Source organism: Protopterus annectens, chromosome 16.part0 (assembly GCF_019279795.1).
Source record: "Protopterus annectens isolate FY-2018-M chromosome 16.part0, PAN1.0, whole genome shotgun sequence".
Classification (NCBI taxonomy): Eukaryota; Metazoa; Chordata; order Ceratodontiformes; family Protopteridae; genus Protopterus; species Protopterus annectens.
Window position 1 is genome coordinate 587,509,122 of NC_056750.1, and position 24,202 is coordinate 587,533,323.

Consider the following 24,202-nt stretch of genomic DNA (forward strand, 5'->3'; position numbering starts at 1 on the left):
TTCTCCGGTTCGATTCTCGGCTGGAGCACTTTCTGTGTGGAGTCTGCATGTCCTCACCGTGGTAGAGTGCCGTTCGAAAGACATGCGTAGAATGGACGTGCTTTCATTGAAGGTTGGGCGTCAAGCTGGCACCTTGGCACCCGTAAAAAATTTACAGCCAATCATTAACAGACCGGAGTTCCGCTGTGGCGACCTCTAACCGGGAAAAGCCGAAAGAAGAACATTAATATTTGGCTTATTAACATGAGTGAAATGGTAAGTGGAAAGTCCACAATTTGATAATCTGAATTAGTGAGCCAGGACACAAGGCTGCAGTACTGGAATTATCTGCCTTCCCTGGAAACTAGTACATTTGTAAATGAAATTTATAAAAAAAAAATACAGCTACCATGACAAAATGAGTTGTGGAAAACACAAATGTGGACAGAGTAATGAGAAAGGGGTAAAAAGACTCCACTCAGTGGAATGTTCAGTTGTTTTTCTTTCGGCTTTTCCCAGTTAGGTGTTTCCACAGCATAACTCCAGTCCGCTAATGACTGGCAGCAGATTTTTTTTTACAGGTGCCAGCTCAACACCCAACCTTCAAAGAAGGCATGCCCATTCACGCACGCACCTACCTGCATAGCCAAAAGACCCTCCTCATTTTGTGATTTCATTCCACTAATGTCAGAAAATTGAAATTTTATAAAACAAAGGCTGAACTTATGAGAGAAAAATCTGTACAGTTGAGAAGTATGTTTATCAGACCATCTAAACCCATAATACACTATGAACTGTGGTAGCTTTTAGTAATTGGTGTACATGCATCAAACTTATAATAATGTTATAGATACACATACTTCTGTTCACGCCAAAAATATAAACTTCTGATAAAAAGGCATCATTAACACTGCGGATAAACATCTTACAGAATGCATCACACCCTTTACCCAAGGTCCACCGCTAGCTTACAGAAAGAAATATAAATTCATTTATCGTTTTCAAGATGTGTAACAACATCTACCAAATAGTTACCACCCCCCTACTTTATGCAGTCATTGATCCGTTCGGCAGCCTGCCCCATTTTAAAAAAAATGAAAAAATAGTAACTGTCTTGAGATAGGGTTGCCACCTTTTCACAACGGCCAAAGTGGGACATTTTCGGAACAAACATCAGATTTTACAGGACGACACATACCCACGGTCAGTACAAAGGATTTTGCCTAAATAAAAGCTTATTATTGTAGCATTTTAGTTGCTTATTTCGTTTCTTATAACATTTAGGTATTTTAGATACGGTAGCGTTGCCACCTCACAGCAAGACGTTGCCCCGTTCGATTCTCAGCTGCAGCGTCTTCTGTGTGGAGGCATGCGTGAATGGGCATGCCTGAGTTGAAGGTTGTGCGTCAAGGCTGGTAACTCGGCACGTAAAAAAGTCCACTACCAAACATTAGCGGACCGGAATTCCGTTGTGGCGACCCCTAACCGGGATAAGCCGAAAGACACAACAAGATACAGAATTACTGATTTACAACTATTACATAAAATATAGGAAATAATTTTGTCCTAAAATCTCAGGACATCTGCCATTTTTTTATCAGGAAACTGCGCAAAGAGGGACTGTCCCTCGTAAAGTGGGACAGTTGGTAACCTAACCCTATCTTGAGATTCTAAGACAAGAAAAAAAACTTCCTAACTTTTCTTTTAACAGTCGAATAACAGTTATTTTACATCTTATAACACGTTAGTACAATAACAAACTGACACATTTCTAAATAAATCGGTTTTATTTTGCCAATAAAGTGAAACGCAATCCTTTGCACTGGGTGCAGGCACGATTTGTCGTAAAAACATGCACGTTCTAAATAAAAGAATTTCCAGTGGCATATGAAAACATGACAGCCCTAATTTATTAGCATACGTTAGAATAAATTAAAAATATATATATTGTACCAACTAAATTATTCTACTTTTCTGATTGGTCTACAAAGGTTTTTCACAAATCCACATTTCTAAATATCGAAGTGGTAAGCGAATTTGATACTGATAATGCTATATTCCGACTGAAATGTGATTGGAAATACCAAGCTTCCAGGAGCAACAGGCCAGGGCCGGAAGCTTCACCACTACTTGATCCTCCGCACTCTCCGTTGTCATCCAGTTTTGTAAAAACTACACTTTTAGACAGTCGTATCTAGCATGAAGACAGGAGAAATGGCACGTGTCCGGACACACATATAATTTTCATCTAATCCCTGCAAAATGCGATCTCGTTATCAACAAAAACATAGCAAATCCTAAAATCGCATGCCTTTTTCAAGTTTAAGTATAACGAGGTTGTGGATAATTTATCAACATCTAATGCTTCCATGAATGTCACTTAGAGCATCACAACGTAATTGCGAACATTTATCACAGACTTCTAATTAAAGTCACTACACCCGAACTGCTAATGTAAGTAAAAAACCTGACCCGGCCTAACCCCATACAAAACCTTAACAAAATCTGGTGTACTGTTTTTTTTTAATTGACCTGGGAAGCCAAAGTAGCCGGAGCCACGCCTTCATGACTAAGCAGGCGTGTCAACGTTGTTTAATGAAGCCGTAGTAGTGGTAATAGGAGCTGTACTTTAGTTAAGACGGTGTATATGGCGTGTTGACAACATACTATTAAGAAATAAAAATGGTCAGGAGTTTGTAACCCACAACTCCTTAATAAGACCCTCACAGAGTTCGAGTTAAGTGCATAAATCCGTTTACTTTATTTCTCTAATACGCGGAAGAGAATAGCAAACACAAACCATACGTATCAGTTTTATTTGTATTTGCAGTTACAAAGGTGGAACTTGGTTTTGAAGTCGTATCGAACCGACCTGTTACATTAAAAAAGTTTGTGTCCGTATACTTGGGCGGTATGGTTTCAGTGTGGGTGGTTATCCTAATGCTGTTTTTAATTATCCCAGTGTTGATGATGATAAGTAGTACCTTCAAGTACTATTTTAGAATATATTCTTACCTCGCATATTTAATGCTACTGGCAACAGTGCTAATACCATGGTGTCTGGTAATGTCCGGAGGCAGGAGCATTAACAACATGAGGTAAGTTTACTATTATAAATTTCCTGATAAATCAAGTGCGCGAATCATCTTCCTCTGTGGAACAAAGAAAACACTGTTTTATGGAGTCAAAATTAATGTTTGTACAGCAACAACAGCAGCTTTTGTATTGGAAGTGATGATACGGTAAGCTTTCTAACAAGTGTGGACTTGTGTCATGCGTTCCATCTAACAGGAATATGTTCAACAAATACTTCAAAAATGTAACTCAACTCTTTATTCGTAGTAACTAGCTTTATGCTTTTTAAATAGTTTGTGGCATATATTGGACAGCCTGAACCAACCAGTAATCACTTTGGAGTTTAATGCAGAAGGTTGGCCTTTTTGTCCAGGCAGCCCACTTTACACCATGTGTGCAGTCATTATCTTTTCTACAGTGGAGGATGTTTGGTCACAAAGGCGCATATTGACTATACCTCTCATCTGTTCCCAATTTTCAGAGATGTCCCTGATTTTGGCTCAAATTGTAGCTCTGCCCTTCCGAAAAATGACTGACTTTTGGAGGAAAGGTCGGTAATTAAACTTAATAAATAATTGTTAGAGTTTACAGACTTTTTACTTCAAAAACTATATATTAATTTACATTCTTGTATTCTATGTCTCGATTTAATAGTGCTAATATTTTAAGTGTCTCTGATTATTTGTGGATTTGTCCCTGATTTTGTTGACATTTGTCACTGACTGGTTGAGAGCTGTGATACTGATGATGCAACTAAGAACCCCCAACATTGGCTGAAAATATATACTGTAGTGTATTGTAGCTACACAAGCATTTCTGACCTCATTATGCAGCCTGTAGGTAAGTAGAGTTAAGGTGTATTGTGCACCTGTGTGTGTGGTTACATCTTTGCTCATATATGGATACTACCCCTATAAGTGTGGTATTTTTAAGGTAAATACAGGGAATAACGGGCAGAATATGAATGATTTGCTGGGATGGGTTAGTTTTACTTTACTGAAATTTATATGGTTGAAACCACATGATCAACTTTTTTTTTTTTTTTAAGAATTGCACGAAGGTCGCAGTACACTGAGGATTGGGAATGTGCCATTTCCCCACTGAAGAGCAATCAACAAGGGAGTGTGGGGAACCAGGCGGCTTGCTCCCCCCCCCCCAGAAACTCCACTTCTATTTTTTAGTTTTAATATTTTAAGTTGCAGATTGTGGTCTTGACCGTAAGATTTTTGACAAATTAACATTTTGATAAGCTATCATAAGCCCAAGATGAGAACTGAATTCATAAAACTACATTGACTTTTTTGTGTGTATACCTCTATTTCTTTTGTTTGTTGCAGTGTTTGTATTCAAAATGCTTATGTTAAGACAGAAGGCAGCCTTTTATTTCAAGTCTCGTGGGGGTTACCTGCTTTTAAATTGTGGGGAGAAGCAGGGAGTTCATTTTTTTAATTAATGTAATGAAAACAGGTCTGTGCTCTTTTTGAGAGATGTGCCGTAACTGATTCTTGTGTGAGTATATCTGATTTTCATCACCTCCACCACTATGCGCCCTTTGTGTTCCTAAGCCCAGTAATTCTTGACTTGTCTATAACTTAATTTCAAAAGCCCCACAAAGACTTTCTCCATTTCACCTACCTTTCTGTTCATTTATCCCCATCTACTAGTTGCAAACTTCATTATCCAGAGCTTTAAACATTTCCTAGCTTGTTTTACTCTCCAGTTGATTATAATTGCATGGGTAATTACTAGTCTAGCTGCCCTTGTGGAACATTTTAAGCCTAGCCAGTTTCCCTTTTTTAAATATCTCTTGAATAATCACTTGTGACATAGGCAAAATTACATTTACATAAAAGTAATCAAGCCATATTAACACATTTTATATTTGCAAACATTATAAGATATACAACAGTATATGAGGTGTATAATGTAAGCTGCATTACATTTTCCGATTCCTGCCTTCTCTTAAACCTTATTCCTCCACCAAAACATTTTTTGCATGTATTGTTCCTATGATTTCCATTTTTTCTGTATAATTTACTTCTATTCTTTTCTAAAGATCTTACTTTCTGGTCTATAGCTGTTGCAGTATTCACTACTTTAATTATAGTTGGTCTAAACTTTGATTTCCATTTTCTAGTAATTGCTTTTTTACTGCAGCAACAGGGCCTTGCTGTGTCTATGTAATTCAGATCTTGTACCTCAGCTCAAAAAATAATTTCCTTTAATTACACTCATTTGCTCACCCAGTATTTCTGACAGAGTTCAGGACTCTGTAGGGAATTTTTAGTCTGCTATCTCATTACACTCCCAAAATATATGTTCACAGTTACCTCATTCTTCCCCATCACATGTTCAGTATTTGCCATCTACCTGAGGAAACATTCTTTGGAGTTTGCTTGGGGATATAAAAGTATCAATGCAAACACTTCCAGGAAAAAATCCTAAATCTTCTAGACTTTGTTGCATATTTGGGAGCCATACACATGTCCTACCATTGTTTCTTTGTGAATGGTATATTTGATCCCTCTTCCCATTCTTCTCTGGCCTCTTGTGATTGTATGCTATAATTTGGGAGTTGTATATATGTCCTTCCATTGTTTCATTGTGAATTGCGTATCTAATCTCTCTTCCCAATCTTTCTGACCTCTCCTGACTAATTCCAATAGTTATCCAGCAATATTTTATATGGTACTAATTACCCATTTTTTAAATATTGGCTTCTGTTCTAAATTTAATTGAAAACTCTACCAGTGCTGGTCTTTCATGTAGGATTCCCCTATCCCTTTCTCTTTGTCTGCATTCCATAATAGGGAAGGCAATCCCTGGCCTGCAGTCCAAATGTCTTCTTGGCCTTTTCCCATTCTATTATACTTCTTCTCTAATTATTTCTTCCCAATACATTGGTTCCTTTGCCAGCTTCCTGCAGTAAATTTCTGTCTATTCTCTGTACCCCTAATTGCAGTCATCCCTGTTAGAAGAATCTCATAGGTTCATACTAGGCTATTTGCCCTGGGGCATTTATAAGCCTAGCCAGAGTGTGTTTGGCTTTCGCCACCCATTTTAAATTTATTTTGCTATGCCCTTTTTCGAGGTTAGTATACTGTGCCTCTGTCTAACAGTGACGCAGAAGTGATACCCGGGGTAAACCTACGATCTCCCATCCACTCATCAAGTTTCCTCTTGAAGAGAGTCAATTAGGGACTCTGCCTAACATGGACTGGGATTTTATTCCAGAGTGAAGGGAGCCTCTGGGTTATGAATCTGTCCCTCCAGCATGTCCTATTTATTTCAGTGCTGAGGTTCAAGTCTCTCGAGCACGTAGCTCGATGGGATTTGGATTTTCTGAGGTGCAGCATGTCCATTAATTCCCTTTTTCCACTCCCATGTTGGCTTGGTTCTATACTTTCTGCTACTTTATGAATATAATCTGTATGATTATTGTTCTCCTTAAGGATCTGTGTCCAAAATCCTATTTTTTCCTTAATTCTTCAGTTGCCTTCCTGCTTAATAATCTTTCCTTTCCAGTTGCAGCTTTCTGCTTGTGTTATGTGTAAGAGAATTAACTGCTAGCAGTGAAATATCCCTTCAAATTAGGTAATTCTAAACCTCCTTTTTCTGTTAGAAGTAGCCAGTTTCCCCTTTATGCTTGAATTAACCTATCCCATTTAGTTACAGATTGGCCTTGCTCATCCCATGGTTGATAATATATTACCCCTAATGAGAATAACTGTGATCATACCATGAATAATGTAAGGGGACCCATGCATGGGATAAAGCATTTGGGAGCTGCCTCTGTCCATACAGGTAGCAGTTCTGGGGTAAAGTTTCTGTTTCCCATCCATAGAGCCAAGTTATGTTTGAATATGGCCAAGAATGAACTTTGTTTTGTGTAGATGTTGAGTCTGTTCCAGAACAGCAGTTTCCTTTATGATATACTTGTACCACAATATTCTGTTGATGTTGCAGAAGAGGTTTAGATCCCTAGATGATGCCATTTGACTTGCTGATGTGCAATAATTTCAGTATTGGGTCAGAGGATACACTATATGCCAGACACAGGTCACCTCTTAGCAGTGTGTAGGATACAGAGTATAGTCACAGGGCTTTGAATTGGTCCATGTAGGACATATTGTTTAGGCCTTGTATCCTTTTAGTAAGGTATCTGTGCAGGCTTTCCAATTGTTGCATGTGTCTGGACAGATGCATGCCAAAGGAGACATTTTATTCAATGATTGGCCTAACAAGGACTGAGAAAAAAGTGGACAATGACATTCCTAGATCTAGGTGCAATCCCTTTGTTTATAAGTTTTGCAATATAGAATAACTCTTACATCATTGAACATGTATTGATCAAAGGTTAGGTCACTGCCCACACAAGTTACCAAATCTTGAACAACTGGTTGAACTATTGGGGATGTGTTAATGTAGTTCGCTGGGATAGATGACCTCCCAAAGGCTACAGCAGTGCATTTTTTGGCAGTTAGTTTCAGTCTGTGATTTTGGTACCAATTATTTTTTTGGGACAAGCCTTGCTAAGTCATTTGGAAATTCAATGACTGTTCCTAGTTTGGCTTTTATTTAGGTTCAGAGGTGTTTGCTAGGCTAAAGACCATAAGGGTCTTTTAAAGCTTAGCCATGCATCTCAAACCTCTGACAAGTTCTGGTACCCTTGATAAGTGTAAGCAGAGGCTTGTGAAATGAAATATTTACAAGCAGGGACCTAGGCGATGAACCATTTACAAGGTTGCCTGTTAGAGACATAGAGGTACCAAGCCAGGTATGAATTTCCAGTTCCCCATCCAGTTGTCCAAGTTACACTTGAGTTGGGTTAGGGAGGAACTGTGCTTCACACAGATGGGGAGCCTTTTCAGCGATGGGGTAGTCTCTGTGATGCATACCTGCCTCCAGCAGGCCTTATAACACAGGCAAGGTTTAAGTCTTTAGAATGGATAATTCTGGTGCTGTTTGTTTTGTGGCTGTGCAGGAGTTCCATCAGAGTTGGGTCTGACAATACCCTCTGTCGGGCATAGATCTCCCCTCAACAGCCTGTAGGAGACAGACTACAGGGATAGAGCCTTGCAGTGGTCTGCGTAAGACATTTCACTTGTGCCTTGTATTCTTTTAGTGAGGAGCTTCTGTGTACTTTCCATTTGTTGGATATGCACTGGTTATGTACATAGCAAATGGGGAATCTTACTCAATTATACGTCTGTTGAATGCCAAAATAAAGTGGAACAATGACTTCCTTGGACCTAGATGCAGTACCTTTGTTTATAAATTGTGCAACATAGAATGATTTTTCACATTACTGTAGACACATGATGATCAAAGGATAGGTTACCGTCTGTGTGTCCCCAGGTCCCTGACTACTGGGTCAACTCTAAGGGGTATGTTGTCAATATGATAGATACCAGGGTGGATGACTTCCCAAAGGATAGTGTTATGCATTTCTTGGCATTTAGTTTTAGTTCATGGTGATGCCACCAGTTGTTTGTATGTCAACCCTTCCTGTAGAACATTTGTTTCAGTGTGGGTTCAATGACTGCTCCTAATTTGCAATTATCTGCAGATTTAGTCAGTCAGAAGACTGTGACATTGGTTTTAACTTCAGAGAAGTGCCCAAAAGGAGTGCTCCAAGGACCGATCCCTGAGGGATTCACTTGCGACTGCCCTCTTTCTAGAGGTGGACTCGCCAATTCTAATTTCCTGGGTACTGTTTGTGAGCCAGTTGGCTATCCACTGGGTGTTGTTCAGGTTTGTACGTAACCTCTTGAGTTTGTCAGCAATGCCCAAGTGGGGTGTTGTCATGTCTTGGCCTGGTCAAGGTAGGCCGTTTAAACCATTTTTCCCTCATCCATTGCTTTGGTGACCACCTCAAAGTCCACCAGTTTGAGTAGGCATGACCTGCCCTTGATGAAACCAAACTGGGTTGGGTCCATTGTCTGGAGGCTTACTGTATTATTGATCATTTCCATGTTAAGTTTTTCCATGGCTTTGCATGTCAAACTAGTGAGACTTATGGGTCTGTAGTTTCCAGGGTCTGTAGATGGCCCACCTTTGTGCAGAGGGATGACTGTTGCTGTTCTCCATTCATGAGGCACAAAACCTCTCTGGATACTACAGGTAACTAGCAGTTCCAGAGGGCCTGATGGGTCATGTTTCTTGCTATTTAGAAGGCATCTTGGGATATTGTCTAGGCTTGTTGATGCGGTGTTCTTGGCCTTAGAGAAAACATTAAGGACCTGTTCCAAGTGATAGCAGGAGGAGATGTATTTGATGGTATTTACAGAAGGAGGGGTAACGTTGGAGTGGAATTTGTTAGCCAGTAGGTTTGCTATATCATCTGGCTTGGTATTGATGGCTCCAATTACAATGAGCTGTGTACACAATTGTGTATTGCCTTTGGGGTTTGACATAGCTAAAGAATGCCTTGTGGTTTTCCTTGGCCTGGGAGGCCAAATTTACCTCAAATTTAGCTTTGGTAGACTTTTATTTGTCTCCTGAAGTGTTTTAGTTTGAGTGCTTTTACCCTGCTGGGTGCTGCACCTCATAATTTTTGCTATGATTTTCTTCTGTTATGCAGCCTCTTGATCTTGTGATTCCACCATGGTGGCTTTTTCTTTGAGTTATTTCTGTCCTCCTTCCTGGTGGGTACAGCTGCCTCTATGTAGCTATAACATGTCTGCATAGGGTTTCTGTGAACAGTTCTGCATAGGCAGCAGAGTTCCCAGGGTTTATGGGGGCTTGAAATTTTGCCAGGTTATCACTTTAGAGTAGTTCCTGAATATTCCAGAAAAAAATTAAGAAAAGTAGATGCCGAACAGGAAAGGTCCCAGACCCGGACCCTGAAGGACTCCACTGGTGACAGGCCTATTTGTGGAGGCAACTTCACCTGTCTGTGAGCCAGCTGGCATTCCAACGGGTGACATAGAAAGTTATTCCCAGTTTGTTTAGCTTTTCTGCTATCCCTGAGTAGGCAATTGCCAAAAGCTTTAGCCAGGTAGAGGTGTGCAGTGTATACTGTTTTGCCATCATCCATTGTTTCATGACCGTTTCAAAAAATCCACCTGGTTGAATAAGCATGACCTGCCCTTAATGAATCAAACTGAGATGGGTCCAATGTGCGGAAGTTCCCTATGTCCTTATTGATTACTTCCATGATGAGTCTTTCCATGGCTTTGCATACGAGGCTGGTCAGACGTACGGGTCTGTAAATTGCCAGGGTCTTTCTATAAGGTCCTCCCTTATGCAGGAAAATGACTAACTCCATTCGCTTGGTACAAAACCTGTATGGAGGCTGAAATTGAACATTGCTGTTAGGGATGTGTCTAAATTGTGATTCATTTTATTAAAGATGTATCCAGGGATACTCTCAGGATTCATTGATGTAATATTTTTAGCTTTTAACACTTTTAGGACTTTGTATTGTGTGATAGCTGGAGTCGAGCCAGTTTCAGGTATATTTTGATTAGTAATTATTTAATTGATACCAGTACTTTGTAACATCCTGTTATATTACAGTAAACGGATAAAATAGATTATACAGAAATTGTTTAAAAAGAACCCTTATTAAAAAAGTTACCACTATCATGGTTCTTAGACAAAACCCAGTGTTACCTTTGTTGAACATTATGCATTTATCTGAACTGCATTCTGTCAAAAGAAGGATCTTAATTTAGGAAGATACTTCATACGTTAAAATTTAAAGGCTTTGTAGATGGACGTTATCTCAGGAAGTGCAATAACAGTTTCATTCTCACAGAAAATAGTCCTTTTTTGACATGATCTTAAATGTCTGCAAGAGGGATTCACTTTATAACCTCGAAATACTGAAATATCGAATTTCAGTATCTCGAGACTATAAAACCGAATCCCCAAAACAGACGCAAAAAAAACACGAAATTCACACCGAAAAAAATGCACACACTATACCACACACACCACAACACCCACATCACAGCATAAACAAACAAAACTACACACATACACAACTCCTACACACATAAGTAGGGGGCAAGCCCCCCTGCACTCCCTATGTGGGGGGCTGCGCCCCCCACCCCCCCCCCACTTATATATACTAACTCCGAGATCACACAAAACAAAAGCTAACTCACACACACACATTCTCCGACCCCTCACACACACATCAAACACATCGGCACACTCGCACACACTTAACTCCTACACAAAACCCTTAGAAAACACTTACCTGACAACACCTACATCCACACACGGCACCGCGCACCATCAAAACACAATCCCGGACATTACGCAGCGTAAGGTTATAACTGCAAATTCGACATATATTCGAGTTTGCGATTATGACCTTTCGCTATTATGACCTTTCGCTATTTTTAACATTCGGCTTTATAGTCTCGAGATACTGAAATTCGACATTTCAGTAATTCGAGGTTATAAAGTGTTTCCCCGTAAGAAATATGGATTCAGAATACTGAGGCTAAACTTTAAGCAACAGCTGCACTCCATGAGTATGCACACAATACACCTCCCACTGTTATGCATATTTTCTGAAGAAAACACCCACAAATAAAGCCATAAAGTAAAAAAAAACAGAACTTCATACATACAACACATTATAAAGATACTCAATTGAGCATAGAAAATCACGCAAGTACTTGAGCATAGTGCTTATTAGCAGGAAAAAAATGTTTATTAAAATTGGGCTACCTCAGACCTGCTAGCACATATAAGGCAAATATTGTGACCTGACAACTTGTGATCCTGCAAGTAAAATATGTATGGTTCAGCCTTGCTTTGCAGATGTTTGTCCCAGTGCATGCCTGCCTCAGTCCAGAATGAGGGATGTCTCATCTAGAGTTGTCAAGATGTGGTCATAATTCATACCGGGTTGAAAAAACTTAAGACCTCCACTTTACATATGCGACAGGAGATGGTGGGGTCATCAGACATATTGGCTAGTGTCAAAGAAACACATCTACATAGTATAATCCTTCCATTGTCTCTCGTGGCACCAAAGCATGAAGGCACAGTTTTGGCTTTCAGTTATTGGCTGTTGAAAATATTGAACAAAAAAGTAAACTTTCAAGGCTTGTGAATATATTTTTTTTTCATTTGAACACGTAGGCTGCACAGGCAACGCCACATGTACACTGATGTTCTTGACTTTCTAAACTGCAAAAGTACATAGTCATTCCCATAAGGCAGACACAGCTGACAAACTGTTATAAAGGTGATAGTACAATAGAAGTTGCCCCCAAAACACAGGTACTGCAGTAAAAGTCCTGAACAAAGGGACCTAATCTCCCACTTTGTCTTTAATTGGGGGGGGGGGGGGTTAATGTTTTACATGGAGATTTGCAAGACAATATGTCCCACTCCTTTTTCAATTGCCTTTGGAAGCACAGGAGTGGAAGCCCAAGGAAGGAAGTCTGTAGGATGATTTTTTGTTGCTGACCACTAGATACTGTTGACTTCTGTTGATCTCCATCTTTGAATGAGTTGTCCTATTTCATTGATTTCTAGGTGAATCCTTTTTTTTCCTGTGGCAAGGTTTGTAGAGTTAAATATTTCCCTTCGAGTATGTTATTTGAAGGGATTCACACCTTGGATCACTATTTGTGAAATCAGATTACAGCATAGTTAATGCATTGTCAAGGTGATCTGACATGGTGAGAATTTCTGCTGTGAAACTACTGGTACCACTGTTTTTAATTTCTTTTGACTGCCAGAAAAGAAGTGATGAGAACTGTCCTTGTTCTTCCAGTTGAATGATTAAATGTACTCCTTGAGTGCTGCTGTCATGTAGGGGACTTATAAGGCGTCACTAAAGAAAACTATTTTTAATGGCTTCTTCCTTTCCCTGGAAGTTGAAATGTTATAGCTACTTTTGCAGCAGAGCTTTGTAAACCACCTCATACCAAGTCATCAGTATAGCAGACACGCATCCCAGGGTAATTTGTTGCTCTCCTCTGTCTGGTAGAACACAGTGGGACATCCTGCAAGATTGTCCTTCTTGACTTATCAATGATGTCTTTTGTTATAATGGTAGATTGATGCATCTGCCAGATCATAATTAGACTTTTTCATCCAACACATCCTTTCTCAAGAGATAAACCTCATAAGAGACTTTCATATATTGCAGGAATGCAGGCTTAATGTCTTTGGCATGAACTTTCCACTGTCTTAGACAAATTTTGATCAAAATGGGATGGAGATTCTTAAGTACAAGACAGTGAATCTTTTGGAAGCTTTTTTCTCTCCAGAGTTCTTCAAACCAAACCTTCATAGGTTCATAGATAGGTGCTAGGCTATTGGCCCTAGGGCCTATATAAGCCTAGCCAAACGGTACCCTGGCTTTTGCCACCCAAGAAAATTATCTTCCTGTGCCCCTGTCGAGCAGAGCCACAGAAGTGATCCCTGGGGTGAATTTCCCATCTTCCATCCAGTCAAGATTTTTCTTGAGTGCTAATGAGGAGCTTTGTTTGATAGTTTATTCCAGAGTATAGGAAGTCTCTGGGACAGGAATCTATCCTTCCAGCGTGTTCTTTTTATTGTGGTGGCAAGGTTTAGGTCCCTAGAGCATGTAGCTCGGAGGGATCGGGATTTCTTTAATTGGAGCATGTCCAACAGGTCTGGATTTGACATAGCTTTGTATGTTAGGCAGAGATCACCTCTGAGTAGGCGATATGAGAGAGTAAAGCTGGAGTTTAGGCGAAATGAGAGAGTAAAGCTGGAGTTTGAGACTGTCTGTGTAGGGCATCTGTTTGAGGCTGGTAATCCTCTTTGTGAGGTATTTCTGTGGCCTTTCTAGTTGTAGATGTCTTGAGGTACATACCAAAAGGGGTGTTGTACTCTGTAATGGGTCTAATGAGTGATGAGTAGAGGGGAACAATGACTTTTTTTTTTTCCTGGATGAGAAACCTTTTGTGATGAGGTGTGCCACGTAGAAGGATTTCCTGACTACTGTGGCGATGTGATTATCAAAGGAGAGACTACTGTCCATCTGTGTCCCAAGGTCTCTTCTCACACTTTCGGTGTTAAGTAGACTACCGCCTATGTGGTAGTTTATGGGTGCAGAGTTTTTACCAAAAGGGATGACTGTGCACTTTTTGGCATTGAGCTTGAGGCCATGGCTTTGACACCAGGCATCTCTCTCAGTGAGGCCCTTTTGTAGGATGTCCACATCATTAGGAGTTTTGATTATGGCTCCTAGTTTGCAGTCATCTGCGAACTTTGTTAGCCAAAGACCTTCTGTGTTGGCCTGTACTTCAGAGAAGTAGATACCAAACAGGCGAGGACCTAAGACTGAGCCCTGTGGTACTCCACTTGTCACTGGTCTGAAGTTAGATTTAGTCTGCTACTTTCACAGTGTGGGTTCTGTCAGTGAGCCAGTTGGCAACCCATCTTGTGACATAGGGATTTATACCTAGTTTAGTGAGTTTATCTATAATTCCAGAGTTGGGGGATGGTGTTGAAAGCCTTGGCGAGATCTAGATAGGCTGTGTGGACCACCTTACCCTCATCTACGGCTTTGGTGACCGCTTCAGAGAAGTCTATCAGGTTTAGGAGACATGATCTGCCATTTACAAACCTGAACTGGTAGGGTCCAGAGTGAGTCACAAGATGCATTTTGGGTTTTTTTCCTTTTGGAATCTCTTTGTGGGTACATATCCATAAAGTGCAGCTGCAGTTTTGGACAGCATCATCTTCAAGAACATAATTACCTTTCCATTTCTGTGTTTTACTATTTTCTGCTGATTTGGAGTTAGTACACTAGGTTCCATGTGAGTTGCAAGGTTGAGTGTGAGCAGTTCCTGGTTCGGTGCGAATTATATTCATGACATTTTAACTGTTCATTTTGAGCTACAGTATCAGATGGAGGTAACAGTTTCAAATTATACTATTTTTTATGTCTTCCTGTAGTTTAACCAGCCCGCTGTAAGATTTCAGTCGTATGTTGCATCTCTTGTTCTTTGGCAGCCAAGCTTATGTTTTGACCTTACTTGAGATTGAGGCTACTGCCTTGTTTCAGCACCCTTTACTCTCCATTAGTGCATAATGCGTTTCTATTCATTTTGGAATTTTCTACCTCATTTTCTATCATGTCTGTCTAGTTCTGGTTTGACTTTACACAATCTGTAATGATGCATTCTTTATAATTCAGTCAGAATTGAAGTATGCCTTAAGTCCAGTCTCTCTCTCTCTTTTTTTTTTTTTTTTTTTTTTTCTTTTAAAAACCTATATAGTCGCATGTAGTTATTAAAGTGGACAGTCATCTGTGCTCACATCCCTTGCTGTAATTTTCATTGAAGCGGCTTTTGCATCCCAGTGAACAGCAGCAAAGTGCGAGGGCACTGTAGAACAGTGTGTGGATTGTACCTTTTTAAGAAGCATTTCCAAGTGTAGACACGTGCATGTAAATAGTGAGTATGTGCAGGCAGCAATGCTATTTTGAGAGAACAGCCAGTGTGTTAACATGTATGAGTGGTAGTAGTCAGTCTGTTTGTTTATACATTTGTTACTAAGCCTCAGTCCTGATGTGTTTGTGTGTAATAAAGTTGCTTGAACTGAACTCACAACTGTTTGGCTGCTATATACTGACCGGACGAGTGACATGGCATCAGAACCAGGATTGAGAGTGCACCTTCAAGCCATGAGGTGCAGAGTTGACAGTGAAGGTATATTGAGCAGGTTGGGTGATACAGTACTCAAACATTCAAAAAGGGCCAAAAACGAACTTCAGGTAACCAAAACGTGCAGAAATAATTTATTTTGCAAAGAAAATGGAACGGAATACTCGTAAGGCACAAAATGCACTATTAAACGAGATGTTCAAAACCGCGATATTTGATAAAGCTATCAGAAATATTTGTATGGGGTTCAGAACTACCTCCCATTTGCATAACAAGCATGCTTAAAGTAAAACGACCACAAGAAAAGTATAATGAGCATGATAAGAGGTTAAATGGGCATAATGAGTACAATAAAAGAGCTAAATAAGCTTAAACAGCAAGTCGACTGCATGTTTCTTAGTGAACGACCGTGTTTTGGGCATAAGCTACTATTTTGCATTGACCAAAGCTATTCCAAGCATAACTACAGCTATTTGAAGTATCTCAGTGTGTGCAAAGTGTTTGCAGTGTGTGTATTTTATTACGGTGCAGTTATTTCAAAGAATTTGCTGTGTGTAAAAGTATAGTAATTTTGCAAAGTACTGCCATTTCAAAAAATTTCTTGTGCTGTGTACATTTATTTGCAAAGTGTCGCCATTTCAAAGTATTTTAAACTGTACAGTTATTTCGCAAAGTACAGCCATTTTGGAAAATTCTTGCACTGTGTTTAGTTTATTTGCAATGTACAGTCATTTTAAAGCATTCCTTACACTGATAAGGTGGTGGTTTTGCAAAGTACAGTGAATTTTTTTTTTATTTTTATTATAACTGTTCTTGTGCTATGGAGACTTATTTGGCAAAGTGCAGTTATTTCAAAGAGTGTGTGTTATTGGGCATAATTACAAGTTCTGGCATATTTGTGTTTATGTTCATACATAATTTCAACCTTCACTACTGTGTGTTGATATGGCAAAGGCATTTTGCATACCCAGTCCACTTGTTTGATCATAATATTGCAGAGAATTAGAGTATTTGAGCAGGAATACAATATTTTCATACAAGCAGCTTTTTCTGACAAAGATGCACGTATGAGGACATTTATTTTACTAAACCTAGCTGGGTCAGAGGCCATTGAAGGAGAGCATTCACTTGTGTATGCACCAGCAGTATATGCAGGAGAGGGGGGAAACTTGACTACCAGCTGAATTGAGGGAGGACCAGGAGTGTGTGAAACGTAAATTTAGCGAAGTGTCCAACCCCCAGACAAATTTTACATCCGAGAGGAACCTATCTTATACAAGAGATCAAAAGCCAGGTGAAACTGTTGCAGCTTGTAACACTGACTTGGGAAATAAAGCTAAAACGTGCAGGTTTGGTGATGTGAGTTAATAAAGGGCAGGCTTGTGTATGGTGTTAATGCTGCAGTGAGAGAGAGTTTGCTTCGTGGCAGTGATTTAACATTGAGCAAAGCTATAGAGATTTGTCAAATCCACGAGCTCACAGAAAGGCACACAAGTATGCTTGCAAGTGATGAGAACTTGGTTTCAGCAGCTTCTAGAGCAAGTGTAGACAGTGTGCAGCACATGGCTAGCGCATGCTGGCCTAAGCACATGGCAGCTGCAGTTCCCTGCAGGTTTTCCAGGGAGAACTCATAACTTTCTAGCAAGTTCTAAGACTAGCTCAGCAAAATGGACATGCTCAGTGTATTATAAGGATGAATCGGCAAAACCCAAGTCAAGTCTTATTAACCGTCACAATTGTGGTGTCAGTCATGAGTCTAAAAGAGAGAGGTGCTTAGCATTTGGTCAGCAATGCTATAAGTGTTAAAAAAAAAAAAAAAAAAAAAAAACGGAACCACTTTCAAAAGTTTTTTAAATCAGGCAAGCCTCATTCAATTATTAAGAAAGGTCACTCAAAAAAGCAAGCTGATCATGTAGAAAGCTGCAACCCTACTTTCTGTGTAGATGGTTTATCAGTGGTCGGTGGAAAGGTTAATGCAGTAGATTTGTTGGCAAAGAAATTATTTTGTATTGCCCTGATTAATGGTAAGCTCACTGAACTCCAAGTAGACACGGGTTCAGAGTGTAATGTGATTGTTAGCAGAAACATTTGCTAGAGTGAGAGCTGGTGAGCAACTTAATTTGGCTAATTGTGCAAAGCATGTTGCTTATGGAGGTGAAGAGATTCAAACCGAAGGCTAAGTATTGCTTTCATGCTATTCGGCTGGGGACAGTTGTATTTTGCAATTTTATGTAGTCAGAAGAGCTATGTAGTCACTATTGGGTCTCGGAGAAAGTTTAAGAATAAAACTGATTTATTTTACCAAAGAAGTCCATCATGTAAGCACATGTTCCAATGAGGCTATTTTCTCAGAGTATGCTGATGTTTTTGATGACAAGCTAAGCAAACTTCTAGTTGTCTGCTCCATGAAAGTAGAACCAGAGGTCAGTCCAGTGGCCAGAGCAGCAAGGAGAGTTCCAGTAGCTATGTAGGACAAAATCAAGGTCCATTTAGACAAAATGGAGCCGCAAGGTGTGATTTGTCCAGTCACAGAACCAACTGAATGGGTGTCTTCCATGGTAGCTGCTCACAAAAGTTCAAATGAAATCAGAATATGCATTAACCCAAATTACTTGAACAAGTCATTAGAGAGACCTCCTCATCTTATGTGTACATTTGAGGAGGTTGCCACCCTCATGCCAAGTGCCACTGTTTTTTCTGTCTGATTCAAAGAGTTCATTTTGGCAAGTAATGCTTGATTACAAATCTTCATTACTGACTACATTCAATACACCATTTGGTAGATGGAGATTTCTCAGAATGCCTTTTGGAGTAAATTCTGCCAGTGAAGTCTTTCAGCATGCGATGGAGCAAATTTTTTTGCGCTATCCGTGTGCTATAATAATGGATGATTTACTGCTTGGAGGAGATAGTGAAGCAGAGCATGACGGAAACCTCAAAGTTCTGGACAGAACGTGTGAAGTGAACTTGAAGCTCAATCCTCTGAAATATAAATTCAGGCTACCAGAAGTTACTTATGTAGGTCACTTATTTACCAGTACAGACTTGCGACCAGACCCTTCCAAACAAGCAGCCATTCTTGAGGTGCCAGCTCTGTACAATGTACAAGTCTTGCACTGTTTTCTTGGTATGGTTAACTATTTGGGCAAAGTTATCCCTGAGTTTAGTGAGTTATCAGCACCTTTAAGAGAGCTGACATGCAAAAATGTTGCCTCGACATGGTTGGAACACCACCAGAGAGCATTTAATAACCTCAAACAGTGAATTGCCAACATGCCTACATTGAGATACTATGATGTCCACAAACCAGTAGTTCTTTCCTGTGATGCTTCACAGTTCTGTCCTGTTGCAGTTATTCGAGGGCAGGCCTGTTACCTTTGCATCTAGAAGTCTTACCCAAACTGAAATGCAGTATGCTCAAATTGAGAAGGAACATTTGGCAATTGTATTTGCATGTTTGACATTCCATGATTATATTTATGGCCGAACTGTCCAAGTCAAAACTTTTGATAATCAACCTCAAGTCACTATGTTTTAAAGCAGCCTATGCATACAGCTCCAGCAAGACTACAAAGAATGATGCTCAGATTACAAAAATACAACTTCAAAATGGTCTCTACAAAAGGTAAACTTCTTTATCTGGCTGATACCTTATCCATATTTCCCAGAAATGTCACAGAACAGCTGTATGTAGAGAATTATGACTTTGATATCATGGAAGTGTGTTATCTTTCTACCTTAAGACTTGAGCTGAGAAATCCAGACCTGATCTGATTTTGCAGAAGCTCAACCACTTCATCATTGTTGGATGGCCATCAAAGGAAACCTGTGTACCGCTAGAAGTGCAATCTTTATTTTCTATACAGAGATGAGTTACTGATGGCAGATGTTTTCAAAGGTCCCAAAGTTATTCCTACATCTTACAATATGAATTCATTCAGATTTTGCATCATGGGCACCCAGGTTCTGAAGCTACAAAAAGGTCAAGAGGTCTAGTGTTTTGGCCTTCTCTGTCTAAAGACATTGATAAAGTGCTTTTATCTTGTTCAGTATGCATTAGTACTAAACTGCATTTGCAAAAAGCCACTTCAGCTAAGCCAGATTCCTGAACTACCTTGGGCAACAGTAGCCACTGACACATTTGAGTGGAACAATCAGCATTACTTGGTGTTGGCAGACTGTTCTAACTGGTTTGACATTTGCTACCTAACCTAACATCCAGTGATGTTGTTAAGTTGAAATGTCATTAGTCAGTCCATGGTAGTCCACACCGTTATTTCTGATAACGGTACCCAGTTTACCAGTCAGTCGTTTCAGAAATTTGCAATAGAATTCGACTTTATCCATATTACTAGTAGTCCGGAATACCCACAGTCAAATGGCCTTGCTGAACATGCAGTACAGAGTGCAGAGCAATTACTGGAGAGGTCAAAGTGTGACAATACAGATATCTTCTTGAATTTACATAATCTCAGAAATATACCCTGTGACAACCTCCTTGGATCGCCTTTTCAGACTTCTGTCTAGGCAAACCAGAACAGCCTTGCCTATCAGTTCTAGTTTGTTGGTGCCTAATGCTAAAAACAGAGCAAGCAAAACATCTCTAAGAAGCATTCCTTTCAGAAGTCCAGCTATAGTAAAATGAGCAGATTTCTTCATCTTTTGAAAGGAGGAGAGACAATGAAGATACAAACGGTGAAGGCTGTGATTGAATTGGTCAGTTGAGAGGTGTATGTGCCAAGCCGAGATCCTACTTGGTGGAATCTGAGGGTATAGAATACAGGAGAAACTGCAGGCATCTTCCTAAGATTCTGAATTGATATTGCAGCATTGTACCTGTGATACAGACTCTAGATCTCAGAGCAACCCTGACAATGTTCATACTAAAGATCATGTCTCTCTACCTATTCACATTCCTGATGTTCCCAAAGTTGAACCTTTCTTGAAGACAGTCCCTGTTGCTAGATCCAGTTCTGATTTGTTACATGATCAGGTCATATTTCTAGACCTAGTGTAAAATATGCAGCAACCTGGACATGATTGTTTTAATTTTGTATGAGTGCATATCAAAGAATTAGTTCTGTATAATTGCATATTAAAAGATCGTTTCTTAATAATTGCATGTGGGTGGGTGGTCATTTGGTGTATGATCTATTTCTCATAGGTATGCTGTAGAACAGAGAGGGTGTGTTCTACCTTTTAAGAAGCATTCCTAAATGTAGGCACATGCTAATAAATAGTGAGCATGTGCGGGCAACATTGCCATTTTGAGGCAACAGCCAGAGTTTTAACATGTATGAGAGTACTAGTCAGTCTGTTTTTAAGTTACTAAGCGTGTGTGTGTGTGTGTGTGTGTGTGTGTGTGTGTGTGTGTGTGTGTGTGTGTGTGTGTGTGTGTGAAATAAAGCTGCTTGAACTGAACCCACAACTGTTTTATCCTGACCGGATGAGTGACAGGTGGGCTTTAACTTTCCCAGCACTATAAATCAAGTCACAATCATACCCTCATTCGTCTAGCATGATTGAGAGTCTGTTGTTGGAAGCCATCCTCTGTTACCAGTTAAAAGTCTGAACTAACAAGGTGAGTTCATTCTGGCTAACTGGACAACTCCACAGTCTAAAACTGCTGCAAAAGCACACATTGTCATAAAGTTGATGCTGCAATACAGGTTTCCCACAAAATAGGTGCTGCTGTACAGTTTCCAGAAATGAAGGAAGTAACTACAGACATAACTGTTGTCGACTTGACATGGAGAAGTTCCGTGCATGTCATCTTGGAGTGAGATGTGCAACCAACAAGACTGCTTTGCACCTTATGGGTTTTTTCTTCTTAATTTGTTAACTGGGGTCGGGTGTTGATTCGTCTTGGCCATTTTCATGCTTTGCCCAGGGAAAAGTGCAATAAATTCATGATTTTAAAAATGCAAGTGTACCGAAGCATTGTGCAATGATACATAGATTTGAATATTTAAACTTTACATAAATGCTTTAAACAGGTTAACGTCTAGGAGGAGAAAATATGTAACACAAACATCCTGAAAGATCCAGTTATGAAACTGGTTCAGATGTTAGGAGTCGGTGAAAAATATTTAAAAAAATTATGTAACTGCTTTAAAAAAAAAATTTCAAAAGGGGGTTGAATTTAGGTAGAGAATTAAGATGATGATACGGTGCTGATTGGTTAGGGGGAAGGAAGAAGAGCTGTGATAAGATGAGAATAAGGAAGGAATACTGTAGGAAGAGTGGAAAAGGGGGTGTTATGTAAGCTATACAGTTGTAAAAGAAATCTGTATTAGTAAGGAAAGGAATTTATCTAGGTGAACTCAGTTAAGATTCATCTGGATACAAGTGAGTTTACTAAGGAGAAAGTTTGAGGAAAGATGGAAAGTATTGATTTTTTTTTTAAGCTGAAGGTGTTTTATGTTGTGGCATTGGCTTGAAAGCATTTGCTGAAGGCTATACTTAAATCTTTTGGGAATCCAAGTACTGACCTATGGAATTTTCCACCTCATAGTACTTTTGCAGACCTTTTCATTAAGAACAAATAAATGAATATGAAAAATACACAGGATGAAAAGTCTGAGGTGATGTCAGAACTCTGTACAATAAAATGGGCGTTTTAGAAGCTTTTCTGTCCTTGGTGGATCATTAGAAAAAACAATTTTGAAGGCCTAAAATGCTTATGACAGATTCCAAGACATGCCTCTTTTTATTGTCGCAGAACTGATGTGACCAGTAGTAGTGTTTCAGCATTTGTTTAAAAAATAAAATTAAAAATTGCTCATACAAGAATATGTTGCTGCTGCCTCTTAATTCTTGTCTTTCTGCTGGGCTGCCATCTGTGTCGAGTGTGCACATCATCACTGTCCTCTTGGGTTTTCACTACATACTCCGGTTTCCTTCTACATCTCAAGGTCTTGGCATTCTTCCAAACTGAATATAGCCATGGGTGCTTCCTTTTGGTTAGCACCACACACAAGATTAGTTTACCTGCCTTGTGCTCGTTTAGTGCATGAACTGGATTAAGTTGCTCACTAGAGAATGAAGAATTTGTGTATCTCCATACTCACATGCAGCTAATAAAGATTTCTTTACTAGAATTCAGATGGTAAAAGTGAATGTCTGTCATTATGGAGGATTTTAACTACTCAAAAATGCTAGAATTCAGATGGTAAAAGTGAATGTCAGTCATTATGGAGGATTTTAACTACTCAAAAATGCTGAATGTTTATACTACCTAGTATCAAATAAAATATACCCAAATATTGGATTAAGGTAATTAAAGTAGTGTAGAGCTAAATGGTATGAAATCCACTAGAGGTTGAAATTTCTTTGGTGGTGGTTGTGTCGTTCGGCTTTTCCCGGTTAGGGGTCGCCACAGCGGAACTCCGGTCTGCTAATGATTGGCGGTAGATTTTTACATGCCGAGTTGCCGGCCCTGATGCACAAACTTCAATGAAGGTGCGCCCATTCATGCACGTCTCCACACAGAAGACGCTTTAGGTGAGAATCGAACAGGACAACGTCTTATTGTGAGGCGACAACGTATTGTACCATAAATCCTAGTTTTTTTTTTGCTGCCCATATTCTTACCTTACACAAGTAAGAATACAGTCACCTTTAACCTATGAATAAAATCAAGCTCTGTCATTAATTGTGTTGCAGTATTTGTCTAAATTATTCTTCTATTTAGACACCTCACAGAGTAGTACTGCAATATAGTTCAGGCATATGCAACAATACATGTTTTGTCTGCTCTGCCCCATGGCATGGTATTGTATAAGCAAATAGAGCAACATAACATTATGGCTCAACATGCCATACAGATCACAGTACTGGCAGAAGGGCAGAGAGTCACAGGAGGAATAAACCTCACTAGAGTCATAACCAAGACTGAGAGAGGTGAAGTGCATCACAGCACTAGCAAACAGGTGACATCTGGTCCACAGCTATGGACCATGACACAGACAACACAAGAATACAGTGATGCATGCAGTATCACACTTAAACAATGCAGGCAGTGCATGGACTGGCCACACTGTACATTAAGCATCACTGTAACAACACAGGTTAGGTATAGGGCAGGGCAGAGTCATCCAGGTTAGAAAGGAACAGTGACAAGTGCCTGCAACACTGTAGTATGTTGTAGGCTCCGGAGAGGTGAACACTAGCCATGTACTTTGAAAGGTTATGGATAAGCTGGGATATCTTCTAGTAGTGGGTTTGAGTTGCCTTGCTGTGATGATTACTGGTTTCTACTATGTTGACTTGTGGTGTTGAGATAGGATCTGTTCATTGGTAGGAAGGGGTAGATCTACAGGACCATGCATTTGCACCCTGAGGTGGCATCCCATGTCTTGAGTCAGCACCTGCCCACAACCTGGATGAGGTAGACCAGTAGGAGTGGTATGTTGTGTGCCTGCAGGCAACAGTGATGCTGTCTTAACAGTGGCTTTGTAGTCTGATATGGGATATCCTGTGCCCAGTCACCTCACCTGTAGTCATCCATGGCCACAGACTGCATGTCTTGCAAA

The 24,202-nt window shown here is 39.8% G+C and overlaps 1 protein-coding gene across 2 annotated transcripts in view; it reads left to right on the plus strand.

The window, feature by feature from the left end:
* The first annotated feature begins 1,897 nt into the window (after positions 1–1,897).
* LOC122790888 (1-acyl-sn-glycerol-3-phosphate acyltransferase alpha-like) overlaps positions 1,898–24,202 on the plus strand; it is a 1,029,281-nt gene continuing 1,006,976 nt past the window's right edge. Inside the window, exon 1 of one of the 2 annotated variants that reach the window (XM_044058560.1) lies at positions 1,898–2,433. In XM_044058560.1, the coding sequence (XP_043914495.1) occupies positions 2,432–2,433 (2 nt within the window). In that variant the 5' untranslated portion in view covers positions 1,898–2,431. Of the gene's footprint in view, positions 2,434–2,513; positions 3,078–24,202 lie in introns of those variants that run through there. The other variant, XM_044058559.1, reaches the window with a different exon arrangement.